We start from the raw sequence: 24,361 nt of genomic DNA, 5'->3' as shown, positions 1-24,361 counted from the left end.
TCTCCCCCAGGACCCTGCAGCTTGTGGTGGCTTCTCGACTCCTCAGGAAGGATGAAAGAGACTGAATCTGTAAACCTAGCGAGGATGGAAGGGGGAAGATGGACGGTTGACCTGGTCAGGTTGTCTCCTGCATCCCTCCTCACAGCCTCTGAGCGCTCCCTCCCAGGGACCTCCGAGAGATATGGTGAGTCCCAGGGGATGGGAGATAGGGACATGGGTGGATGTGGCTGGAGAGGTACTGGGGCTTTCTCATTTTGGGGGTGGGATGAGACAGGCAGGTGGATGGAGATTGAGAAGGTGGGCACCTTTTTGGGCTCCTCCACCTGCCTGCCTTCCTGCGCCTTTGACATCTGCGGGGAATTTGAGCTAGGAATACATCACAGCTCTCCGCCCACTGCGATGTATTGGCGCCAGTACTGTGCTCTGAATGCCCTACCGATGTCAGAGAACTCGCTGATCCATTGTGCAGCACTAGAAGCCAGGATTCTTTAAATTACCTGATCCTAATTTCAGGATTGGCTGCAGATGGGGCCTCTGTGTTTTGCCTTTTTCATTTCTTTTAGGAATAACTTTTCCTTTTCTTTTAAAAACAAGGATCATATAGGACTAATAAATGATACAAATATGTAGTCTGAGTCTTCTCAGTCTTCTCATATGACTCTCAAAACTAGCAGAATAAATTTGCAGGAATATCTATAACATATGGTTTATCATTAGTGGTCAGTGTATGAGTTCTGAGTTCATGAATTGGTTTAAATCGGGGGGGGGAGGAGAGATAGGAGAGAACAGAGCAACAGAACAAGTGACTGATCCATTTCTTTTTGGAATAACTTTTTATTGCTTTTAGAAACAAGGATCAAAGGACTAATAAATGATACAAATATATAGACTCATTCTTCTCCTGTCATTTGTACATCTCAAAACTAGCAGAATAAATTTGCAGGAATAACATGTCGTTCCTCGTTGGTGATCAGTATATGAGTTCTGGGTTCATGAATTGGTATAAATTGAAACAAAAAAGGGTAAACAGCGGAGAACAGAGAACATTCAACATGGCATAGCCGAATTCCTAGTCAGAAGCTCTTGTGGCCGTTGTGCTTAGATTAAGTGTGAGTAATAGTCATTTTCCCTCTTCTGTTACCAATTAAACTATACAGAGTTGGTCTCCTCATGAAAATGAGAGGAGATTCAGAGCGTAGAAAGATATTTAGAAAAAAAGTTTAAATTTAGACCAAATTTAGATTGAGGCAACAGCTGATGGGGAGTGTGCAGGTGAAGATGTTCCTGCTTGTTTCAGAGGAGGCAGGGACGTTGCTGGATCCTGACAAGAGAGCTTTGCATAAGGAAGTCAAGGAGAAGAATTGTGGGATCATGGATCCTCTTGTTAAAATCCCCTGTTGGATCGTAACATCAATTTTGAAATTCCATACATACCTCTATTTCAGGGATGGTCAACTTCCAAGAGACTGCGATCTACTCACAGAATTAAAAACTGGGAGTCATCTACCCCTGTTTTGTAGGGGTTCAGGTCTACTGGTAGATCCCTGCAAGGTTTTGGTCAATTGCTGGCCCCCTCCCGGATCCTCCCTCCATTGTTGGAGAATGGAAGACAGAGCTTAGAAACCGTGGCTGGAGGCTGTTTTCCCCCCAGCGCTCCTTTGGTGAGTTGCTAATAAAAGCTCAACAACTTTGACCTGAACCCCTACAAAACAGGGGTAGATCACTCCCAGTTTTTAATTCTGTGAGTAGATCGCAGTCTCTTGGAAGTTGACCATCCCTGAAATAGAGGTATGTAGCCAAGGACAGTGTAGAACATGGCAACAGATCCCTCATTGCATAGAAGGATGATCTCTCTAGCTTGGGAGTGCATGTCAGAGTCTGGGAAGGGTGGGGAGATTCCAAGCCAGATGCTGCAGATGACAATTTGGATACCGGAACAGGAAAGGACAATGGAGTTGGCCAGACTCTTCCCCAGCCATCTCCTCACCTTGTTCCCTGGCTTTGTGGCCAGGAAGGCCAGCACCACCGTGATAGATCTACCAGTAGATCGTGATCGACCTGTTGGACATCCCTGCTCTATGTGATGAATCTCTACTATTTGGATGGAGACCAACAGCATCTGGGATTCTAACATCCACACCGTGAGCCCTGAATGGAGGGATATCAACTGGTTTCTCTGTGAATATTCTTCGTCTTGTCATGCCTTTTAAAACAATGAGCAGGCTTGTCTGAACCACCCAGGCCTTCTTAAATGTGAAAACTATTGTTTTTTTTTTTTTGTTTTTTTTCGTTTTTTTTTCTTTTTTTTCCATATAATATTTTATTGGATTTTACAGTAACCAGAAAACAACAGTAGGCAAAAAAAAAAAAAAGGAATAAACAAGAAAACACCACAACACGCAAACACAAGGCAGCAAAGCACAAAAAGGAAAAGTAAAAATATTAAAAACATTTTTTGTCTCCTTGTATTCTTTGCATTAACTTATTTCTCCGACTTCCCCAGACCTCCCTTCTCTGTATTCCAGATTGTATGTTCTGTCAGCAAATTCTTTCCCTCTGTCCTATTTTAGTTTTATAATAATCCTAATGCATAACATATAATTGCATTTCCTTATATCTAAAAATGTTAGATCTTTTTCTTTACACTTTTTTACTAATAACCTTTTACAGTCAATCTGATGTCATCAAGTATTCATTATCTTATAATGTTTCTGTATATAGTCTTTGAATTTCCTCCAATCTTCCTTCACTGTCTCTTCTCCCTGGTCTCTGATTCTGCCAGTCATTTCTGCCAATTCCATGTAGTCAATAACTTTCATCTGCTATTCTTCCAGCGTGGGTAGCTCCTGTGTCTTCCAATACTGTGCGATGAGTATTCTTGCTGCTGTTGTGGCGTACATGAAGAATGTCCTGTCCTTCTTGTGCACCTGTTGGCTGACCATGCCCAGGAGAAAGGCTTCTGGTTTCTTTGGAAAGGTGTATTTAAACACTTTTTTCAGTTCGTTATAAATCATCTCCCAGAAGGTCTTAATCCTTGGGCACGTCCACCAAAGGTGAAAGAATGTACCTTCAACCTCTTTACATTTCCAACATTTGTTATCGGGCAAATGATAGATTTTTGCCAGCTTGACTGGTGTCATGTACCACCTGTATATCATTTTCATAATATTCTCTCTTAAGGCATTAGATGCCGTAAATTTCATACCAGTGGTCCATAACCGTTCCCAGTCAGCTAGCATTATATTGTGACCCATATCTTGTGCCCACTTAATCATTACAGATTTCACTTCCTCATCCTGTGTATTCCATTTCAACAGCAAGTTATACATTCTTGACAAAATCTTAGTTTTGGGTTCTAACAATTCTGTTTCCAATTTTGATTTTTCCACCTGGAAGCCAATTTTTCTGTCCATTTTGTAAGCCTCCATCATCTGATGGTAATGAAGCCAATTACGGACTCTATTTTTTAGTTTGTCAAAACTCTGTAATTTCCATTTTTCTCCATCTTGTTCTAAAATCTCCCAATATTTTGGCCAATTGGCCTCCATATTAAGTTTTTTTAGTGCTTTTGCTTCCATTGGGGACAACCACCTTGGAGTCTTGTTTTCAAGTAGATCTTTGTATCTAATCCATACATTGAACAATGCTTTCCTAACAATGTGAATTTTAAACATTCTATGCACTTTAACCTTGTCATACCATAGATATGCATGCCAACCAAACGCATTATTAAATCCTTCTAAGTCCAAAATGTCTGTGTTTTCAAGAAGTAGCCATTCTTTTCACCAGCAGAAAGCTGCTGCTTCATAATAAAGCTTCAGGTCTGGCAGGGCAAAGCCTCCTCTTTCCTTTACATCAGTTAATACTTTAAATTTTATCCTTGGCTTTTTGCCCTGCCAGACAAATCTAGATATATCTTTTTGCCACTTCTTGAAACAATCAGTTTTGTCAATAATCTGCAATGTCTGAAATAAGAACAACATTCTTGGCAATACATTCATCTTTATCACGGCAATACGACCCATTAGTGAGAGTTTCAAGTTAGACCATATTTCTAGATCTTTCTTTATCTCCGTCCAACATTTGTCATAGTTGTCTTTATATAAATTCCCATTTTTAGCGGTCATAATTGTCACGGCTAAAATGGCCGCTGTTTCTTTAATGCGAATAAAGCTGGGTCAGCATGACTCAGCAGCTTGCAGCAAGTTGTATATATATAAGTGAGAAATGTTAGTTTGTGCTGTGGCTGGTGTCTGGAGGTTGGGTTGGTTGGTGCTGGTGTGTATAGTTATTCAGTCGTGTTTTGCACAAGGACTTTTAAGAATAAAACTCTGCAAGGATATTCTCGTGGACTCTTTTTGTGCCGACAAGGAGACTGAGGAGACAAAGGGAGGTCAGAACCCTTTCCTTCTTTTTTTGCTTTTTACAAACACTGACAGGTTATGGGCCCAGTGTTTCTGAGCATGTGCAGAGTGCAAAACGACTGACAGCATCTCAGCAGGGAGCTGGTGAGTCCTGGTGGTGCCTGGAGCCAGTGGCTGTGCGTTAGAGCAGTTGGTGGCAAGCTGTAACTGTCTGCAGTGACGCTGGAGCGGCTAGGATCTGAGGATCAGGAAAGCACTCAGCGTCGGCTACTGGAACAGTTTGAACTGCTAGAGGACCACAGTAGGCGACTCACAGAGCGGCTACACCAGTTGCAGAGCCAGGCGGGACCTGAGGGTCAACAAGAGGCAGCAGCTAGAAGCCGGTAAGTGCCAGCCAGGACCATCCAGTTGGACTCTAAAGAGAGAGTCAGGAGAGATTGCTGGAGGCCCCACAGAAGGGGCTCAGCAAGCACCAGCAGAGATGGCAGATTTCCAGTCTCCCCAAGTTGTAAATATTGGGGGAGGCATCCCTTTTGAACTTCTCTCAGAAAACAACTGGCTGAGTTGGTCAATTAAAATGCAGCAGTTGTTAAGGAGAGATGGACTATGGGACTGTGTTGAAACTGAGGTTTTGAGAACTGACTCTGCTGAGAAAAAACGGCTGGATGAAAGGGCCCGTGCCCAAATTATGCTGTGCTTGAGCAACTCTCAGTTATTGCATGTAGCAAATGCCAGCACAGCATTTGAGTGCTGGAATTTATTAAGAGCAATGTATGTCAGAGAAACTGCTGGAACTATAATTTCTCTGACCAGAAGGCTGTTCAGGACTGTTATGAAAGAAGGTGAGAGTTTGGCAACTCATCTTCAAATGCTGAAATCTCTGTTTCTTCAACTACAGCAGAGAGGTAAGCATTATGATGAGACTGACCAAACATACATTATCCTTTCAAGTTTGCCTGAAAGCTGGTTGCCTGTGATTAACAGCATGGAGAGTATGCATCCCCGAGATCTGACCCTTGAGTATGTGGTTGGAAGATTGACCGAAGAAGCAGAAAGAAGGTCAGATAGACAGGCTGAACTCCAAGAGCGGAGGAGTTACAGCAAAGGGGGCCAACAGCAGAATCTGCCAAAGGAGCAACGCCAAGGTTTGGACTTGGCCATGGCGGTGAGGAGGTGCTATAGATGCAACCAACCCGGGCACTTCCAACGTCAATGCAGGGCAAGACTTCCAGGAGACGACGTGGAGCAGAGACAGCAATCGACGCAGAAATGTAAGCAGAAGGGGTTCTCTTCAGGGAAGAAGAACACACGTTCTGCTCAGTTTGTGTCTGCATTTTCTCGGGAGGAGAGGAAGATACCTCGAGGTACATGGTTGCTGGACTCTGGGAGCAGCAAGATTATCTGCAACCGTCGGGAGGACTTTAAGACCCTGGAGAAGCCAACCGATGGAAAAGACTCAATCTATCTTGCTGATGGTCGTAGAAGCAAGATTGTTGGCCAGGGAACATGTTTCCTGCAGTGTTTGAACACTACTCTACCAGAGACTCTGTTTGTCAGCAGTTTGGACTATTGTTTGCTGTCTGTAAGCTGTCTGATTAATGCAGGGTATAGTGTTAAGTTCACGCAGGATGGCTGTCTGATAAAGAATGGAACTCAGGTATGTGGCCATGCAAAGTTGGAAAATGGGTTATTTGTAATGCAGGACAAGCCTGTTAAAGCAGCCCAGGTGGTTCAGGATAATTTGCCAGTTCATAAGGGGTGTGTACATGAACTGCACAGAAAACTGGGTCACGCCAATTTCCGTGTCCTTTCAGAGATGCAAAAGGTGTGCAAGAATCTAAAAGTAAATAGCTGTAACTGTTTCCTAGATTGCAATGTATGTAAAATGGCCAAATCTAAGAGGAAGCCTGTGGCTTCTAAAAGTGACAGAGTATCTAAAGAGGTTCTAGAACTTGTCCATTGTGACGTGATAGGCCCTTTTCCACAAAAGACTGAAGGGGGCGCCAGATATGCTTTTCTGGTAATAGATGATAAATCACGTTTCAGTTGGTTGTTTTTGTTAAAGGAGAAATCTGAGTGTTTCCCCACATTCAGAGAATGGGTTGCCCAAGCTGAAAAGCTCTTCGCTCGCCCTGTTGTGCAGTTGCAAACAGATAGGGGCAGAGAATTTCTGAACAAACAATTTGGGACATGGTTGCAACGTAAGGGGATCACTCATCGCTTGACTAACCCTTATAGCCCTGCTGAAAATGGTCTGTGTGAAAGACGTGGGGCTGTAATACAGTCAGTAAAGGACTGCCTGTTAGTGGATGCAGGATTGGGTCACAACCATAGGCTGTGGGGCGAGGCTTTTCTGACAGCGAACTTTTTGATTAATAGAACCTGGTCTAGCTCTATAAAAGATATTCCTTATCGTGTATTGTTTGGGAAAGAACCAGAGTGGACAATGCTCCATAACTGGGGTGCTTGGGCACATGTAAATATCCCCAAAGCTTAGCACCAGAAAGGGGGCTCTAGAGCGCAGAGACTGCGGTTTGTGGGATATCAGTCCTATGGCAAAGGGTGGCGTTTCAATTTACGCCCAGGACACGTGGTTCTGTCACGAAGTGCAGACTTCGCTGACCAGGACAGATGGACTGCGATCCATGCCAACCCAGATTGCCTACTGCCCCTGCAAGTAAGAGAAGAGGCTTCTTCTCAGCCATTGGCAACACAGGAGCAGGATGAGGAGGAGGCACAGATTTCCCCAAAAGATGTGGCAATAGATAATACTTCTCTAGAGGAAGAGGAAGAAGAGCCAGAGATAAGGGGGGAAGAAGAAGTAGTTGTGCCTAGACGCTCCCAGCATTCAAACAAGGGTGTACCTCCTCAGCGTTTGACCCTAGGAGGAGTGAGAGTATGCAATGTGAGTTGTGTGGAACCACAGAGTTATAATGAAGTCTTAGACTTACCCCCTGGAGAACGTGCTTTGTGGGAACAAGCCATGAAAGAAGAAATGGACTCTTTTAAACGTAACAAAGTGTTTGAGGTCATAATGCCGCCACCTGGTGGCAGAGTGGTGTCATGCAAGTGAGTTTACAAAAGGAAAACCCTTGCATCTGGGGAACCACGTTTTCGAGCCAGATTAGTAGCCAGAGGGTTCACTCAGATTAAAGGGGAGAGTTATGATGAAGTGTTTTCTCCCACTGTAAAGAGTGAAACTTTTCGTTTAATGCTTTCCATTGCTGCTGTAAGACAACTAGCAGTGCACCATTTTGATGTTGATGCTGCATATCTGCATGCAAATTTAGACCATGAAGTGTTAATGAGACAACCCCCTGGGTTTGAAGAGGGGAATGGTGCAGTCTGGCGTTTGAAAAAGGCTGTTTATGGTCTCAAACAAAGTGGAAGGTGTTGGAACCAGTGTTTAAATGAAGCCCTTGTAAAAATTGGTTTTAAAAGGAGTGTGGCTGATCCATGCCTGTATACCAAGGGGACAGGCAACAAATATCTACTGCTCTTAGTCTTTGTTGATGATTTGCTTGTAGCAGGGAGTTCCACAGATGAGATCCAGAAGCTCACAAGCCAACTGGAAAAGAGGTTTAAGCTCAAAGCCTTAGGGCCTGTAAGCAATTACTTGGGAGTAGAAGTAAGGCAGGAAGCTGATGGAAGCTTCCTATTGAGTCAGAAAGAGAAAATTATTCATTTGATAGAGCAGTTTGGCATGGAAAACTGCAAGCCAGTTCAAACTCCCATGACACCAGATTTCCCAAAGACAGTGTGTGATGATGAATTTGATCAGCCTGAGTTGTATCACACAAAAATAGGATCACTGTTGTACTTAAGCCAGTGGTCAAGGCCAGACATTGCATGTGCTACAAATGTTCTGAGCCAACGTGTATCTAAACCCAGTACTGCCGATTGGTGTGCTTTGAAAAGGCTTATCAGATATCTAAAGGGGACATTAAATGTATGTTTGAAGATATCTAGTAAACAAGATGAAAAACTGGAAGTATTTGTTGATGCGGACTGGGGAAGCTGTGTAGCTACCAGAAAATCTACAAGCGGAATGGTTATGATGTTTGCCAATTCTATAATTGGATGGAGGTCAAAGAAACAAGGATTTGTTGCGACCTCATGCTGTGAGGCAGAATATGGGAGCCTGTCACTAGCATGCAATGAAATCATGTGGTTTATACAGATACTAAAAGATCTAGATTGTAAAGTAGATTTGCCTATCCAAGTGTATGAAGATAGCCAATTGTGCATTGCATTAGCAGGCTCGGAAATAATGAAATCCGCATCAAAACATATTGCTATCCGTCATGCGAATGTGAGAGATTGTGTACAGAATGGGGTAATCAAACTGGAGTATTATCAGTCACAAGATAATATTGCTGATTTGTTTACCAAGCCTTTGCCAGCAGTATGTCATAGTGAATTGATGACAAAACTGGGTTTATGTATATAATGTATGTATGTATTGTTTCTGTTGGGGTTTTTCGCATTTAAGAAACAGAAGGGGTGTCACGGCTAAAATGGCCGCTGTTTCTTTAATGCGAATATAGCTGGGTCAGCATGACTCAGCAGCTTGCAGCAAGTTGTATATATATAAGTGAGAAATGTTAGTTTGTGCTGTGGCTGGTGTCTGGAGGTTGGGTTGGTTGGTTGGTTGGTGCTGGTGTGTATAGTTATTCAGTCGTGTTTTGCACAAGGACTTTTAAGAATAAAACTCTGCAAGGATATTCTCGTGGACTCTTTTTGTGCCGACAAGGAGACTGAGGAGACAAAGGGAGGTCAGAACCCTTTCCTTCTTTTTTGCTTTTTACAAACACTGACAATAATAATTCCCAAATATTTCACTTTTTTCACCACTGTCAAACCTGTCTCATTCTGAAACCTTTCTTTCTCAATTTCTGTTAAGTTCTTTACCAAGACCTTGGTTTTTGTTTTATTTAATTTAAAACCTGCCAATCGACCAAACTCATGAATCAGTTCTAAAACTCTTTTCACACTAGATTCTGGCTCCTGCAATGTCAAGACTAAGTCATCTGCAAATGCTCTTAATTTATATTGTTTAACTCCGACCTGTATCCCTCTGACCATTTGGTCCTTTCTAATCATGTTCAACAGCACCTCCAGGACTGATATAAAAAGCAGGGGGGAAATTGGGCAACCTTGTCGTGTTCCTTTTTCTATTCTGAATTCCTCAGTCACAACATTGTTAACAATTAGTTTAGCTTTTTGTTCAGAATAGATTGCACCTATACCATTTTCAAATTCTTGGCCTACCCCCATACCTTGGAGATTCTTCTTCATAAAGCTCCAAGAAATGTTGTCAAAGGCTTTCTCCGCATCCACAAATATCAAAACTGCTTTTGTATTTATTTTTTCCTATAAAAATTCCAAAATGTCTATTATATTCCTCACATTGTCTGATAAATGCCTTCCTGGGAGAAAGCCTGCTTGGTCCTTGTGAATCTCCCCTATTAAAACTTTCTTAAATCTTCTAGCCAAAATGTCTGCAAAATTTTTGTAATCCACATTAAGCAATGATATAGGGCGGTAGTTCTTAAGTTGATGTTTTTCAGACTCTATCTTTGGTATAAGTGTGACAAAAGCTTCTTTCCACGTTTCTGGTGCTCTTTTCCCCTGAAGTATATCATTACAAACTTCTTTCAAAGGCTGAATTAACCAGTCTTTCAATGATTTATAGTATCTAGCGGTCAGCCCATCAGGTCCTGGGGACTTGCCCAATTGCATATTCTGAATGGCACTCTCAACCTCTTGTTCTGTTATCCTGTAGCTCAGTTTTAATCTGCTTTCTTGAGATATTTTCGGTAGCCCATTCACTTTCAGAAATTCCTCTATGTCTACTTCCTTCTGGGGTTGCTGAGAATAAAGCTGTTTAAAGTATTTTTGAAAAGCACTCCTAATTTCAGCTGGGTTCTGTATAATTCTTCCTTCCACTTCCAAATTTGTTATTGTATTCATTTTCTGTCTCTTCTTTATTTGCCATGCCAATAACTTTCCACAGCGATGCAAAGTTAGCACGACTTACCCTAACATGGCAGTGCATTGCTGGGGGAGAGGTCAGTTGGTGGGTTTGATGGTTCTGTGTCATCTGCGCCCCGGTCACAGTATGCTGGCAATGGCACCCCATTGGTTTCAAGAGAGTCAGGCACCCTCAGGCGTACTCAAATGTTGGGGGGTTGAAGATGCCACACATCTACAATGCCGTTAAGTTGGACTTCAAGGATGTCCTCTTGAGGCTGAAACGGAGCACTCTCAAGTCTCGCATTGAGCTGGGGGGCGGGGAACTTTGTTCAATAATCTGGAGCTCCATTTCTTCCTGAGGCGATAATTATCTTCTCTCTTGGTTGCAGATGGTGATGAATGGGAAGGGAAGAACAAGGGGGACCACAACAGAATCCACATATGGGAGAAATCAAATGAATATTCAGAGTATGTAGAGAACATTGGCCAGAGCTCCCAGTCCACCTCCAATCAACGAAAGAGCTTCATTCGGAGGGATAGCCTCACTTCACATGGAAGAATTCACAGAGGAGAGAAATTGTATCACTGCAGAGAATGTAGGAAGAGCTTCAGTCGAAAGGATCACCTCACTTCCCATCAAAGAATTCATACGGGGGAGAAACCCTATCAGTGCTTAGAATGTGGAAAGAGCTTTAATCAAAGCATACATCTCACTTTTCATCAAATAATTCATACAGGGGAGAAACCCTATCAGTGCCTGGAATGTGGAAAGAGCTTCAGTCAAAGGCAGAGTCTCACTTCCCATCAAATAATTCATTCAGGGGGGAAACCCTATCAGTGCTTAGAATGTGGGAAGAGCTTCAGTCAGAGGCAGAGTCTCACTTCCCATCAAAGAATTCATACAGGGGAGAAACCCTATCAGTGCTTCGAATGTGGGAAGAGCTTCAGTCAGAGGCAGAGTCTCACTTCCCATCAAAGAATTCATACAGGGAAGAAACGATATCAGTGCTTCGAATGTGGGAAGAGCTTTCATCACAGCCAAAGTCTCACTTCCCATCACAGAATTCATACAGGGGAGAAACCCTATCAGTGCTTGGAATGTGGGAAGAGCTTTAGTCGAAAAAACAGTCTCACTTTGCATCAAATAATACATACAGGGGAGAAATCTTTTCAGTGCATGGAATGTGGAAAGAGCTTCAGTCAGAGGCAGGGTCTCACTTCCCATCAAAGAATTCATACAGGGAAGAAACCATATCAGTGCTTCGAATGTGGGAAGAGCTTCAGTAGCAGCTCAAATCTCAATTGCCATCAAATAATTCATTCAGGGGAGAAACCCTATCGGTGCTTGGAATGTGGGAAGAGCTTCAGTCAAAAGTCCAACCTCACTTTGCATCAAAAAGTTCATACAGGGGAGAAACCCTATCAGTGCTTGAAATGTGGAAAGAGCTTCAGTCAAAAGTCCAAGCTCACTTTGCATCAAAAAGTTCATACAGGGGAGAAACCCTATAAGTGCTTTGAATGTGGGAAGAGCTTCAGTCGAAAGGACAGCCTCACTTTGCATCAAAAAGTTCATTCAGGGGAGAAACCCTATCAGTGCTTGGAATGTGGGAAGAGCTTCAGTCGAAAGGACAGCCTCACTTTGCATCAAAAAGTTCATACAGGGGAGAAACCCTATAAGTGCTTGGAATGTGGGAAGAGCTTCAGTCAAAAGTCCAAGCTCAATTTGCATCAAAAAATTCATACAGGGGAGAAACCCTATAAGTGCTTTGAATGTGGGAAAACCTTCAGTCGAAAGGGCAATCTCACTTCGCATCAAAGAATTCATACAGGGGAGAAATCCTATCAGTGCTTGGAATGTGGGAAGAGCTTCAGTCACAGTCGGAGTCTTTCTTCCCATCAAAAAGTTCATACAGGAGAGAAACCACATCAGTGCTTGGAATGTGGAAAGAGCTTCAGTGAAAGCAGCAGTCTCACTTTGCATCGTAGAGTTCATACAGGGGAGAAACCCTATCAGTGCTTGGAATGTGGGAAGAGCTTCAGTCAAAGCCCCCATCTCATAATCCATAAAAGAATCCATACAGGAGAGAAACCACATCAGTGCTTGGATTGTGGAAAAAGCTTCAGTCACAGCCACAGTCTCGCTTCCCATCAAAGAATTCATACAGGGGAGAAACCATATCACTGCTTGGAATGTGGAAAGAGCTTCAGTGAAAGCAGCAGTCTCACTTTGCATCGAAGAGTTCATACAGGGGAGAAACCCTATCAGTGCTTGGAATGTGGGAAGAGCTTCAGTCAAAGCCCCCATCTCATAATCCATAAAAGAATCCATACAGGAGAGAAACCACATCAGTGCTTGGATTGTGGAAAAAGCTTCAGTCACAGCCACAGTCTCGCTTCCCATCAAAGAATTCATACAGGGGAGAAACCATATCACTGCTTGGAATGTGGAAAGAGCTTCAGTGAAAGCAGCAGTCTCACTTTGCATCGAAGAGTTCATACAGGGGAGAAACCCTATCAGTGCTTGGAATGTGGGAAGAGCTTCAGTCACAGATCACATCTCGCTTCCCATCACAGAATCCATACAGGGGAGAAACCCTATCAGTGCTTTGAATGTGGAAAGAGCTTCAGTCGCAGCCACAGTCTCACTTCCCATCACAGAATTCATACAGGGGAGAAACCCTATCAGTGCTTGGAATAATAATAATAATAATAATAATAATAATAATAATAATAATAATAATAATAATAATATTTTATTTATACCCCGCCCTCCCCAGCCAAGGCTGGGCTCAGAGCGGCTTACAAGCAATAATAAAAACAAGATGAATGATTACAACTTAAAAACAAAAGTAAAATACAACATTAAAATAATGGAACATTAAAATATTAAAATGTAGCCTCATCACAGGAGGAGAAGGAAAAGAAAAAAGAAAGAGAGGGAGGGAGGGAATCAAATTGGCTCCAAGCCAAAGGCCAGGCGGAACAACTCGTGTCTTACAGGCCCTGCGGAAAGAAATCAGATGCTGCAGGGCCCTGGTCTCATGAGGCAGAGCGTTCCACCAGGCCGGAGCCAGAGTTGAAAAGGCCCTGGCTCTGGTTGAAGCCAATCTAACTTCCTTAGGGCCTGGGACCACTAGGGTGTTGTTATTTATGGACCTTTAGGCTCTCCGTGGGGCATACAAGGAGAGGCGGTCCCGTAGGTACGAGGGTCCTAGGCCATGAAGGGCTTTAAAGGTCAAAAGCAGCACCTTAAATCTGACCCTGTACTCCACCAGGAGCCAGTGCAGCTTGAAAAGCACTGGGTGAATATGCTCCCATGGCAGAGACCCCGTGAGGAGCCTCGTTGCAGCATTCTGCACCCGCTGAAGTTTCTGGGACAGCTTCAAGGGCAGCCCTGCGTAGAGCGAATTACAGTAGTCAAGCCTGGAGATGACCGTCGCATGGATCACTGTGGCCAGGCCGGGGCGGGAAAGGTAAGGGACCAACTGCTTGATGCGGCGAAGGTGGAAAAATGTTGCCTTGGCTGTTGCTGTAACTTGCGCCTCCATGGAAAGGGAGGCATCAAGGATTACACCCAAACTCTTAACGGAAGGCAATGGCACTAATTGGGCCCCCGCAAGAGAAGGGAGTTGGTCCCTCATCCCCATGCCATCCCGACCTAGCCATAGGACCTCTGTCTTCGAAGGATTTAGTTTCAATCGGCTCCCACAAAACCATCCAACCACAGCTTCCAAACATCTGGTCAGTGTGTTCGGGGCCGAGTCTGTGTGGCCATCCATCAACAGATAGAGCTGAGTGTCATCAGCATATTGGTGACAGCCTAGCCCAAAGCTCCGGATAATCTGGGCAAGGGGGCGCATAAAGATGTTAAAAAGCATCAGGGAGAGAATTGCGCCCTGCGGCACTCCACACACCAAGGAGTGGCGCGACGACATTTCCCTCCCTAGTGCCACCCTCTGTCCCCGACCAGAGATAAAAGAGCACAACCAGTTACGGGCTATGCCCTGTATCCCCACGTCTGCGAGGCGGTGGTCCAGAAGATCATGATCGACCATGTCAAAGGCTGCTGACAAATCTAAAAGGATCAGCAGTCCTGACCCGCCTCGATCTAGTTGTCTACGGAGATCATCTGTTAGGGCAACCAGAGCCGTCTCCGTCCCAAAACCAGGACGAAAACCGGACTGAAATGGATCTAATGCCGATGTTTCCTCCAGAAACCTACCAAGCTGTTCAGCAACCGCTCTCTCAATTACCTTACCCAGGTATGGAAGATTTGAAACTGGACGGTAATTGGATAGGTCTAAGGGATCTAATGAAGTTTTCTTTAAGAGTGAACACACCACTGCTTCCTTCAGTTCCCCTGGGAATGTCCCCGTGTCAAGGGACAAATTGATAATTTCAACCAGGGGGGTCCGCGCAACATCTGGACACTCCCTAATCAGCCAAGATGGGCACGGATCAAGGAGGCAGGTGGTGGGCCTACTAACTTGGAGGAATCTATACGCATCAGTAGGGAGTATCCGATCGAAATGGTCCAACACTGGACCTGAAGTCAGTCGAGGGGCCTCCAGTTCAGTCACTGTATCTAAATTGGCAGGGAGGTCACGGCAGAGCAACAGGACTTTCTCCGCAAAAAAGCTCGCGAATGCCTCACAGCTGTGGGTCGAATTTGTGCTTAAATTTGATTCCCTCCCTCCCTCTCTAAGGACGTTATTGACCTAATTATTCTAAAAAGTTGTGCCGGGCGAGAGCTAGCGGATGCAATGGAAGCTGCAAAGTAAGATTTTTTAGCAGCTTTCATAGCCATCTCATAGGCTTTCATAAGCGTCCTATAAGATGTTCTTGAGGCTCCATCATGAGTCCGTCGCCATACTCGCTCTAGCCATCTGAGATCCTGCTTCATTTTCCGGAGCTCCTCAGTAAACCAAGGGGCCCGGTTTCGACGGGGTCGCAGAGGGCGCTTAGGCGGGATCTCATCAATGGCTGCCAAGAGCCGGTTATTCCAGTCCTCAACAAGGTCATCTAATGAGTCGCCAGGAGGAGCAGGGTTCCGCAAGGCTTGTCGGAATCTATCAGGATCCATCAGTTTTCGCGGACGAGCCCAAATAGGTTCGCCACCCGAGCCACGGAGGAGCGGGAAGTCAATCTTGGCTTTCAGAGCGTAGTGATCAGACCATGGCACTTCCACAGCGGGGAGCATGATCACATCTATGCCAGCCCCAAAGATCAGATCCAGCGTGTGGCCTGCTTGATGAGTGGGGCCCAAAACAAACTGGGAGAGCCCTAGTGTTGCCATGGAAGTCACTAGGTCCAGAGCCTGTGAGGAGGGAGCGGCATCGGCATGGACGTTGAAGTCTCCCAAAACCAGTAGGTTTGGGAACTCCAAGGCCCAGCCTGCCACCACCTCCAGCAGGTCTGACAGGGTGGCTGCAGGTGTGCTGGGTGGTCGGTACACCAGCCAGACAGCCAAGCTCTCTTTGGTGCCCCACACGAGACCAACACATTCAATGCCGGAGATCGCCGGTGATGGCAGAGCTCTGAAAGAGCAATCCTCCCGGAATAACAACGCTACTCCTCCCCCCCGACCCACAGTCCACGATTGATGGAGGACAGAGAAACCTGGGGGTGTTATCTCATGTAGGTAGACTACTTCGCCTTCCCGTACCCAGGTCTCCGTCACGCAAGCCAGGTCAATCCCCTGCGAGATAAAAAAGTCACACATGGTGGCAGTTTTGTTGCCTACGGACCTGGCATTGCACAGCACCAATGACGGAGGTGTGTAATCCTTGCTCTCCCTACCCTCATCCCTTGGGATGGGGCGTAGATTGGAAGGGGTTCGAGGATCACTGCATCTCGAGACCCTTCGCCGATAGAGATATCTAGCCCCACCGCCATTCCTCCCTAGCCCTTCAATTGTGGAAATCCCAGATCCCATACTAGCCTCCCCAATAGATGAGTAACATCCCCTCAATAACAAGTCATCCTTGGGCCAGGACTCCTGGGTCAAAATGGTATGGGAAAGAGGTGGAGGTCTGATAGGGTAAGTATCCCTAGAAGATAAAACCCAACCAACCGCACCCCAAGCGGGGGGGACAGTCCCATGGTATTTCATTAACTGTCAATCCCCCTCTCCCTCCTGGGTTAATTGGAGAATTGTTGGTTCTATCTGTGGCTGTGGAAGTATTAATGAGGTATGTGTTATAAAATGTGGATCACTGGCCAAAAAAGAGCCAGATTCAAATTCGAAAGATCTGTCCATCCTGTCTCGCCAGGAGTACAGTAAAGAAGGCTGATCATTCTGATAAGTTTTTGGAACATTAGGCAAAGGTCCAGATGTAGATTTGGTGCTGGATATCTCCAGATTGTCAGCAACATAGAGTTCTTTAGGTGTTGTTGCCATAGAAATGTCGGAGGCACCAAATTCCTCATCTAATTTGGTGTCGTTTAAAAAGGGAACAGGGAGTTGTACTGATGTCTTTCTATGGGATAAAGAGCTGTTGGACATCTTTAAATATTGTGCTCTAGGCTCTGCTGCCCTTATATTTGGGGTAGAAATCTCAGTCTTTACACTCATTAGGCTCTTCTTCAGGTCTTGTAATTCTAGGCTTACAAAGTTCTTTTCTTCCTTCGGGCAATTAGTTTTTCTAGTGTTGAGCTTGGTTTCCTTTATCCGCATTAGCTTTGACTCAATGCAAAGGACCAATTGCCTCCTAGTTTCGTCCTTAAATACCCTCACTGGGCGGAGAGAATGGAGCCACCATAGGGTATCCTTTATCTCCATAAGTCGAGATGGGAGGGTTGATGACCTAAAGGTCATAAATAGGCGCATGGTGTTTCTCAAGGTAGGCAGGAAGTGGAAATTTTCTAGATCTACATTTCGGTAATGGTAATTCAGGAGCTGAGACAAGGACATAGTAATTTGTCTGCGGTTCATCCACGTATGAGTGTATCAGTGAATCTAAAGCATTATCTGGTTCGTTTGCAAGACTTGACAGGACCTCACTTCATCCATAGTTTGAGTTGGTGAGTTATTAACAGAGTCATTTTTTATCATCCTTTTAAGCCCTTGGGCATTTAAAGGGGAGGAACTAGTATCCAATTGTTTCTCAATGTTAACTATTCTGGTGAGGATTTCATCCAGTCTTTGGAGAACCAGAACCATAGTTTCTGCAGACAACATGCAAATCTCTTGGTAGGGGTGCGTATCCCGGATTGGTTGAAAGCAGGCTCCTCTGATATCTTGTTCTAGAAGCATGGGTGGGTCAGCGTTAGGAGTGGGAGGAATCCCTCCTGCTCCTGCTCTTGCCTTCTTGGACGGATTAGCTTTCTTTGGGAGGAGAGGGGTTGGGTCATTGCCATCCTCCTTAAGGGGGGGTGAGGTTCCCCCAACATTGTTACTCACTGATTGTTCTATTTGCTCCGTTTTCTCGGCTTCCTCAAGCCACTCTATTTCTGAGCCAGGACAGATGTCATACAAGAGAGAAAACCTATCAGTGCTTGGAATGTGGGAAGAGCTTCAGTCAGAGTGCCACTCTCATGCCCCACCAAATAATTCATACAGGCTTGAAAGCATATCAGCGCATGGAATGTAGATAAAATTTACCTCGTAAAAAAGTCAATTCCAGAACTCACAGCAGGGTGAATAATAGAATGGTATATTTGGAATCTAGTCCAACACCCGCCAATGCAGGAAAAAAACTCATTTCAAGCATCCATGACAGATGGCCATTCAACTTCTTAAATACCTCCAATGAAGGAGAGTCCACCCCCTTTTGAGGGAGTTCCTTTTCACTGCTGACTCTTACTATCAGAAAGTTCTTCCTGCTCTTTAGGAGAAATCTCCTTTTGTGTTGCTTGAATCACCTCTTCAGATTCCTTCAAGACCTTGAGAAGGACTTCTGTATGTCTGAGAATGTCCAGGGGATTGGACCACGCTTTATATTCGGGGGGGGGGCATGGAGAGGAGTCCGATAGAGGGCTTAAGTCATCTAGGCATTGGTCAGATTGTCATAATTACAGACATACTTACTGGTTTGGACGGAAGTGATTCTTATTCCAGGGGAAGTGGCGACCGTGAGATTACAGGTGCTCTTGCCAATATTGTCCAAACGTCCAGTAAAACTTTGACACAGCAGACCAATACCCGCTGAGGTCGATGTATTGGGAGGTTAGGTTTAGGGCCGTGTGCTATTGCTTAATTGTATGTGGGATCCCTATAAAGGGAACTTCTTCCTCTAGGTGGGAGGGAGACTGGTCAATTTACCATCAGTTGAATGCAACATTTAAGTCAGATTTTTTAAAACGGATTTGCAGAACAAAACTCACAGTTAGAAAGGGAGTTATTAGGCTCCAGGGTTAAAATATTATCTAAATGATACTTGAGTGGGATACAAAGAATGAAATGATAAAATCATGAATGAGAAGCTGGGCCAGAGATATAGGACAAAACATTGACTTTGCTTTATGGGAACAACTGTGGAAAGTAAATTTAAGATTTACAGCTTGCTACATTCTAAGGGAGAACTTCATGAAGATGATGCAGAAGACTCAATCAAGATCATCAAGGGTCTGGAGAAAGTTTGGAAAAGTGAACCTTAGCAATTTTAAAGAGAGTGTGGAACAAGCTTTGGACTATTTCTTGGCCTACAAGTGGAATTATAGAGTTTGGGCAAGCTTGTTGAAGAGGGTCAAAGGAGACGTTGGGGGGAAAGTGCTTTGGGACACAATTTTAGGCTCGAAAAAGATCTTGCAAGACAGGCCAGGAAGATGATCTGAAGGCCTCGGATATAAGAGAACCTGGTTGAATGACTGATCTCGTGGACTGGAAAGACTTTAAAATTTGTAAAAAGGATTGGCAGTACCCGAAACTGGGGGGAAGAGATGGTGGGATAAATTGGAAATTTTTAAGTAAAATTTAATGTAATATGGTTTGAATAAGTATTTTGGGGGGGATGATGGAAGGATTTTATCTGGTTCCAGGGAAATAAGATAAAGAGTTTAAGACATTAGGATATAAGGGTATATTATTATAGGTTTTAAGAGCAGAAGATTTAAGGCTATTTTTCTTCTTTCTTATTATCTTTTCTTGTTATCTAGGAAATTGGGGATTGGCTAACTTTATATATATATATATATATTTGATGCCTATTTGTTTGGAGATGTTGGGGAAGAAATAAGGTTAAAAGGGTTAAAAGTAAGTAAATGAAAAAGCAGTGAAAGCTGGAAGGAATTACCGACTGGATTAATAACTGGAATACAAAGAGGGAGGTGGGAGGAGGCTGAGGAACCAAGTCAAAAAAGAAGGAATTTGAAAAATGAAAATTTTCTTTGTTTTCTTTGGGTGTTTTGTTTTTTGAAAACTTTTGTGTTGGTGGGGTGGGGAAGAGGGTTTTCTTTATATGTACTTTTTTGGGTCATTGTATTTTTTCTTTCTCTTTTTATTTTTTATTCTCTTCTCTCTTTTGGATATGTTCTGTTTTGCAGTTATGTTATTGGAAAAATCAATAAATATCATTTTTTTTAAAAAAAAAAAGATCATCAAGGGTCTGAAACCAAGCCTTATGAGGAGGGCTTGAAGGAACTGGGGGCGGGGGGGGCGTATCTATTTTGAGTGAAGTTTGCTGAAATCTACACTTGCGACATGGGCTGCCATATGTCGAGATTTTCCTGGACATTTCAGCAAGTTCCGCCCAGACGCTGCTTACAATTCTGGATGTATGGCAGCCATGTCTATATACAGTGGTACCTCGGTTTTCAAACAGCTTAGTTCCTGAACAACTTTGAACTCAAATGCTGCAAACCTGGAAGTCAGTGTTCCAGTTTGTGAACTTTGCTTCGGAAGCCGAACATGCTGATGAGCTTCTGTTTTCACTGTTGCACTAATTTGTATCCCCCTGCGTTGTAATCAAAGCCTTCTTCCTTCTGTTTTCACTGTTCCGCTGCTAATTTGCGCCCCCCCCCCATTGTAATCAAAGCCATCCATTTCCAGTTTGCAGTGTTCTGGGGTGATATTTGGAGCTTTTATTTGGTGCTTTTGTTTTTGCTAAAAGTAATTTATTTGGCTTTTTCATTTTTGTGACTGTGGCTTGTTCTCTGTTTTTGATTGATTGCGTGACTGCGGCAATGCATAAAACCCCCATCCAAACAATGTCTATCATCAGTGCAGGTAAGAAAAAATAATAATTTTAATCTAAAGTACTGTCTTCTTTCTTTTATAGTACAGTACATTGATTATTGCTTTCATTTTATGGATCAATGATCTCGTTAGATAGTAAAATTCATGTTAAATTGCTGCTTTAGTTGTTTTTAAAAGTCTAGACTTGATTAATCTGTTTTGCATTGCTTTCTTTTTTTAAAAAAAAATATTCAATTTTTTACATACATATATTATCTTCTTACAATTTTTAAATTTCTTGAACAACTTTTTCCTTTCCCTCCTCCCCCCCCCATACCCATTGGAAGGGTTCAAACAATTATCCTCAACCACGGGCATAGCGTCTTTAGTTTCCACCGAATGTCTTTTGTTCCAGTAGTTTTTATCCATTCAAGATAGGGCTTCCCTCTGTTCCTTATCGTGGTGGACTTGACCCTCCACGTTGTTTCCTGTGACATGACTGCGACAATGTCCGACTGAATAAGTTCAAACAAATAACTAGTCCATGCCTCTACTGTCCATTTTCCTCTCTCTTTCCAACCTAAAGCTATTGTTGCCTTTCCCGCTAATATCATAGCTTTGAAGGTAAACTGGTCACCTTTCTCTGTTGCCATGTTTCCAAGTATTCCCATTGTCATGAAATCAAAATCTATTGAAAGCTTCATTTTAAAAATTTCATTAATAACCTTTAGGATTTCCCCCCAGAATTCCTTTACCTCTGGGAATTCCCAGTACATATGGGAAAACCATCCCTTGACTTGTTCACAGTGCCAACAGCTAGAATTGAATCCTGCTACCATATGAGCAAGCTGGGCTGGAGTTCTGTACCATTTTAGAAATAATTTTAATTTCCATTTGTTTGTATAGTTCCTCTATTGGCTCTTGGACTTTGGAAGTTTCCTGTCTCTTGTACTTTGGAAATTTTGTTGTATAGTCCTCCAATTTTTAACCAATATTGGTTACCTATATTCTCTATTACTTCCTGCAATGACTTTAAGGACTCTCCTCTATACATACCTTTAACTATATGATACCCCATATTTCTTCAAAGTCTGGTATACCTGTTGTTGCAGCTTCTCTCTAGAACATTTAATTATTACATTCCTGGGGGATTTTCTCCCCTTGGGCCCTCGGCAGTGATGGGCTCGTTCCACATCTTCTGCCTTCAAACTAACTCCTTGAGTACTACTACTACTACTACTACTACTAATAATAATAATAATAATTTATTATTATTTATACCCCACCCATCTGGCTGGGTTTCCCCAGCCACTCTGGGCTGCTTCCAAGAAAACACTAAAATAAAATAAGATATTAAACAGTAAAAGCTTCCCTAAACAGGGCTGCCTTCAGATGTCTTCTAAAAGTTTGGTAGTTATTTTTCTCTTTGACATCTGATGGGAGGGCGTTCCACAGGGCGGGTGCCACTACCGAGAAGGCCCTCTGCCTGGTTCCCTGTTACTTGGCTTCTCATACCGAGGGAACCGCCAGAAGGCCCTCGGCGCTGAACCTCAGTGTCCGGGCAGAACTATGGAGGTGGAGCATAGCCAGGTTCTCAAAGTTTCTTCCAACTCTTTAGCCTGTATTTCTTCCGGTATTCCTCCCAAAATCATATTAGCTCTTCTCTGGGGGTCCGGCAATTCTGCCCCCCGTTTAGATAGTGTAGTTACTTTTTTTTCATTTTCCTGGGCTAGCTCTTTAGCTTGAATTGCTAATTGCTTCACCCCCTTAATTTTGACTCCTCCAAGCATTACAATATATAAATCGTAGTTAAAATATTTTAAAAGACCGCACGTCTCTTCGTTATCTTGCTCACCTTTACATCTGTTCTTCAATCATTTCCCTTCCTTAGGTTCTTTCATAATCCATCAAATCTTTATGTTCTCTATATTCTTCACAAGGTTAGTCTAAGCACAGCCAAACTTTCGTATTTGAGCCCTGCTTGTATAAATATTCATGTAAGCATTCCCATTGTTTCTGTATTATAGTTTTGGATTTATGCCTAATTAAATCCTTCAATTTTGCTAACTCCAGGTACTCACATAGTTTACTTAACCAGTCCCCTTTTGTTGGGATATAATTTCCGTTCCAATGACTGGCTACCAACATTTTTGCTGCTGTTGTTGCATACAGAAAGATATTAATTTTGTCTTTGGGGATATGCTTACTCAAGATTCCTAGTAAATATGCTTCTGCCCTCCTGATATATGATACTTTTATCAATTTTTTAATCTCTTCATGGATCATCTCCCAAAATTTTCTGATCTCCGGACATGCCCACCACATATGGTATAGAGTGCCTTTCATTCTATTACATCTCCAGCATTTATTACTATTTGATCTATTCGTTTTTGCCTGTCTGTCTGGTGCCATCTGTGGTGCATCTTCATATAATTCTCTCTTAATGAATACTAAGCTGTAAAATTTAGATTTTTCTCCCAAAACATTTTCCAATCTTCAGAACCAATTGTATATCCTAAATCCCGTTCCCACTTTAGAATATTCACTGCTTTGACTTCTTGATCTGGGAGGACTTTATCTAATAATCTATATATTTTAGAGAGTGTTTTTTTGATTATTTTGTAAAAGCTCTCTTTCTAATTTTGATATTTTATTCCCAAATCCCCTAGTTTTTATATCTTTCTCATATGTAGCCTTAAATTGGAAATATTCTGACCAATTTATTCCCAGTATTTTGAGTTCTTCGTATTCTTTTAATTTGATATTTTCATTCATTCCTTCTGCTAAATCTCTGTAGGTTGGCCAGGCAATATTTTTTTTAATGTCGAGGTTGCCTCTATTGGAGAGGTCAGCCTTGGAGTTCTTTCTATAATTCTCTCTTTCGTTCTCTCCCATACCTCAAATAGGGCCTTTCTCACACGGCGGTTCGTAAATCCTTTATGCAATTGTATTTTCCCATAGAATAAATATCCATGCCAACCCTGTATTTTGTACAGCCTTCTAGTTCCAAAACTTCAGTATCTTTTAGTAACATCTACTCTTTCATCCAACTCTAGCACACTGCTTCAAAATATCTTCTTAAATCTGGGACTGCAAATCCCCCCATTTCTTTTAGCCCCATCATTAGTTCTGATTTTCTTCTGGCTTGATTCCCTTGCCATATAAAATTGGCAAGGTCTCTTTGCCAGCTTTTAAAATATTTTGTCCCAATTATTATTGGGATAGTTTGAAATAAAAATAGGATTTTTGGTAATAGCACCATTTTAATCATTGACACTCTCCCCCAAGGTACCACTGTTTCTTCAGTCACTCCTGACTGCCTATATAACCACAATGGGTATCTTACACTTATTGTTTGAACGTAAACAAAGATGCTTGGAGACTCTGGCAGAAGTTGAACAAACAAGAAAGATTTATTTTACACAACAAAGTTGAAGAAAGCAAAGGATGTGCCAGGAGATAGATAATGTTCTTTCAGGAAACAGTTAACTTAATAATAAATTGTACTAAATTTAGTGTATGATACAGGGTTCTAAACAAAGTAGTAAATGTGCAGCTTTTTAAAACTTCTGTTGCTTCTTTTAAGTTATTCCTCTTCGATGTTACAGGTGTCTAGAGAGGGTGGCCAATGCTGAGCTTATTTCCAGTTATTTCACTTCAGCTCCTTAACTTAGCTGTTGCAGCTTGCCGGGCACACACTCTATTTGAATGGCAGTGCCGGTTAACTTTGGGGGTGCCAGGACCCCACAAATATTTTATTGGCAAAGCCGATCAGCCCCTAGGAGTTGGCTCTTGTGCTTCAGAACCGCAAAGGGCAGGGCTGCAGATTCTTCCACCCGGATCTCTGCAACTACTGAGAAGAGTTGAGTGCTGACCATTCCTGGCTCCCTGGAGCAGTCCTTGTTTC

General features: G+C 43.1%; 1 protein-coding gene across 1 annotated transcript in view; it reads left to right on the top strand.

Moving 5' to 3' along the window:
- Positions 1-17,936, top strand: part of LOC310672883 (uncharacterized protein) — a gene marked incomplete at its 3' end in the record, with an annotated part of 45,345 nt that extends 27,409 nt beyond the window's left edge. Inside the window, exons 3-5 of the mRNA XM_083430535.1 lie at positions 11-184; positions 10,730-11,739; positions 17,802-17,936. Of these exons, the coding sequence (XP_083286661.1) occupies positions 11-184; positions 10,730-11,739; positions 17,802-17,936 (1,319 nt within the window). The remainder of the gene's footprint in view (positions 1-10; positions 185-10,729; positions 11,740-17,801) is intronic.
- Positions 17,937-24,361: the final 6,425 nt, after the last annotated feature.

This window comes from Podarcis tiliguerta (genome assembly GCF_965153285.1).
Source record: "Podarcis tiliguerta genome assembly, chromosome: 2".
NCBI lineage: Eukaryota > Metazoa > Chordata > Lepidosauria > Squamata > Lacertidae > Podarcis > Podarcis tiliguerta.
This window is presented reverse-complemented; position numbering and strand designations above follow the sequence as displayed.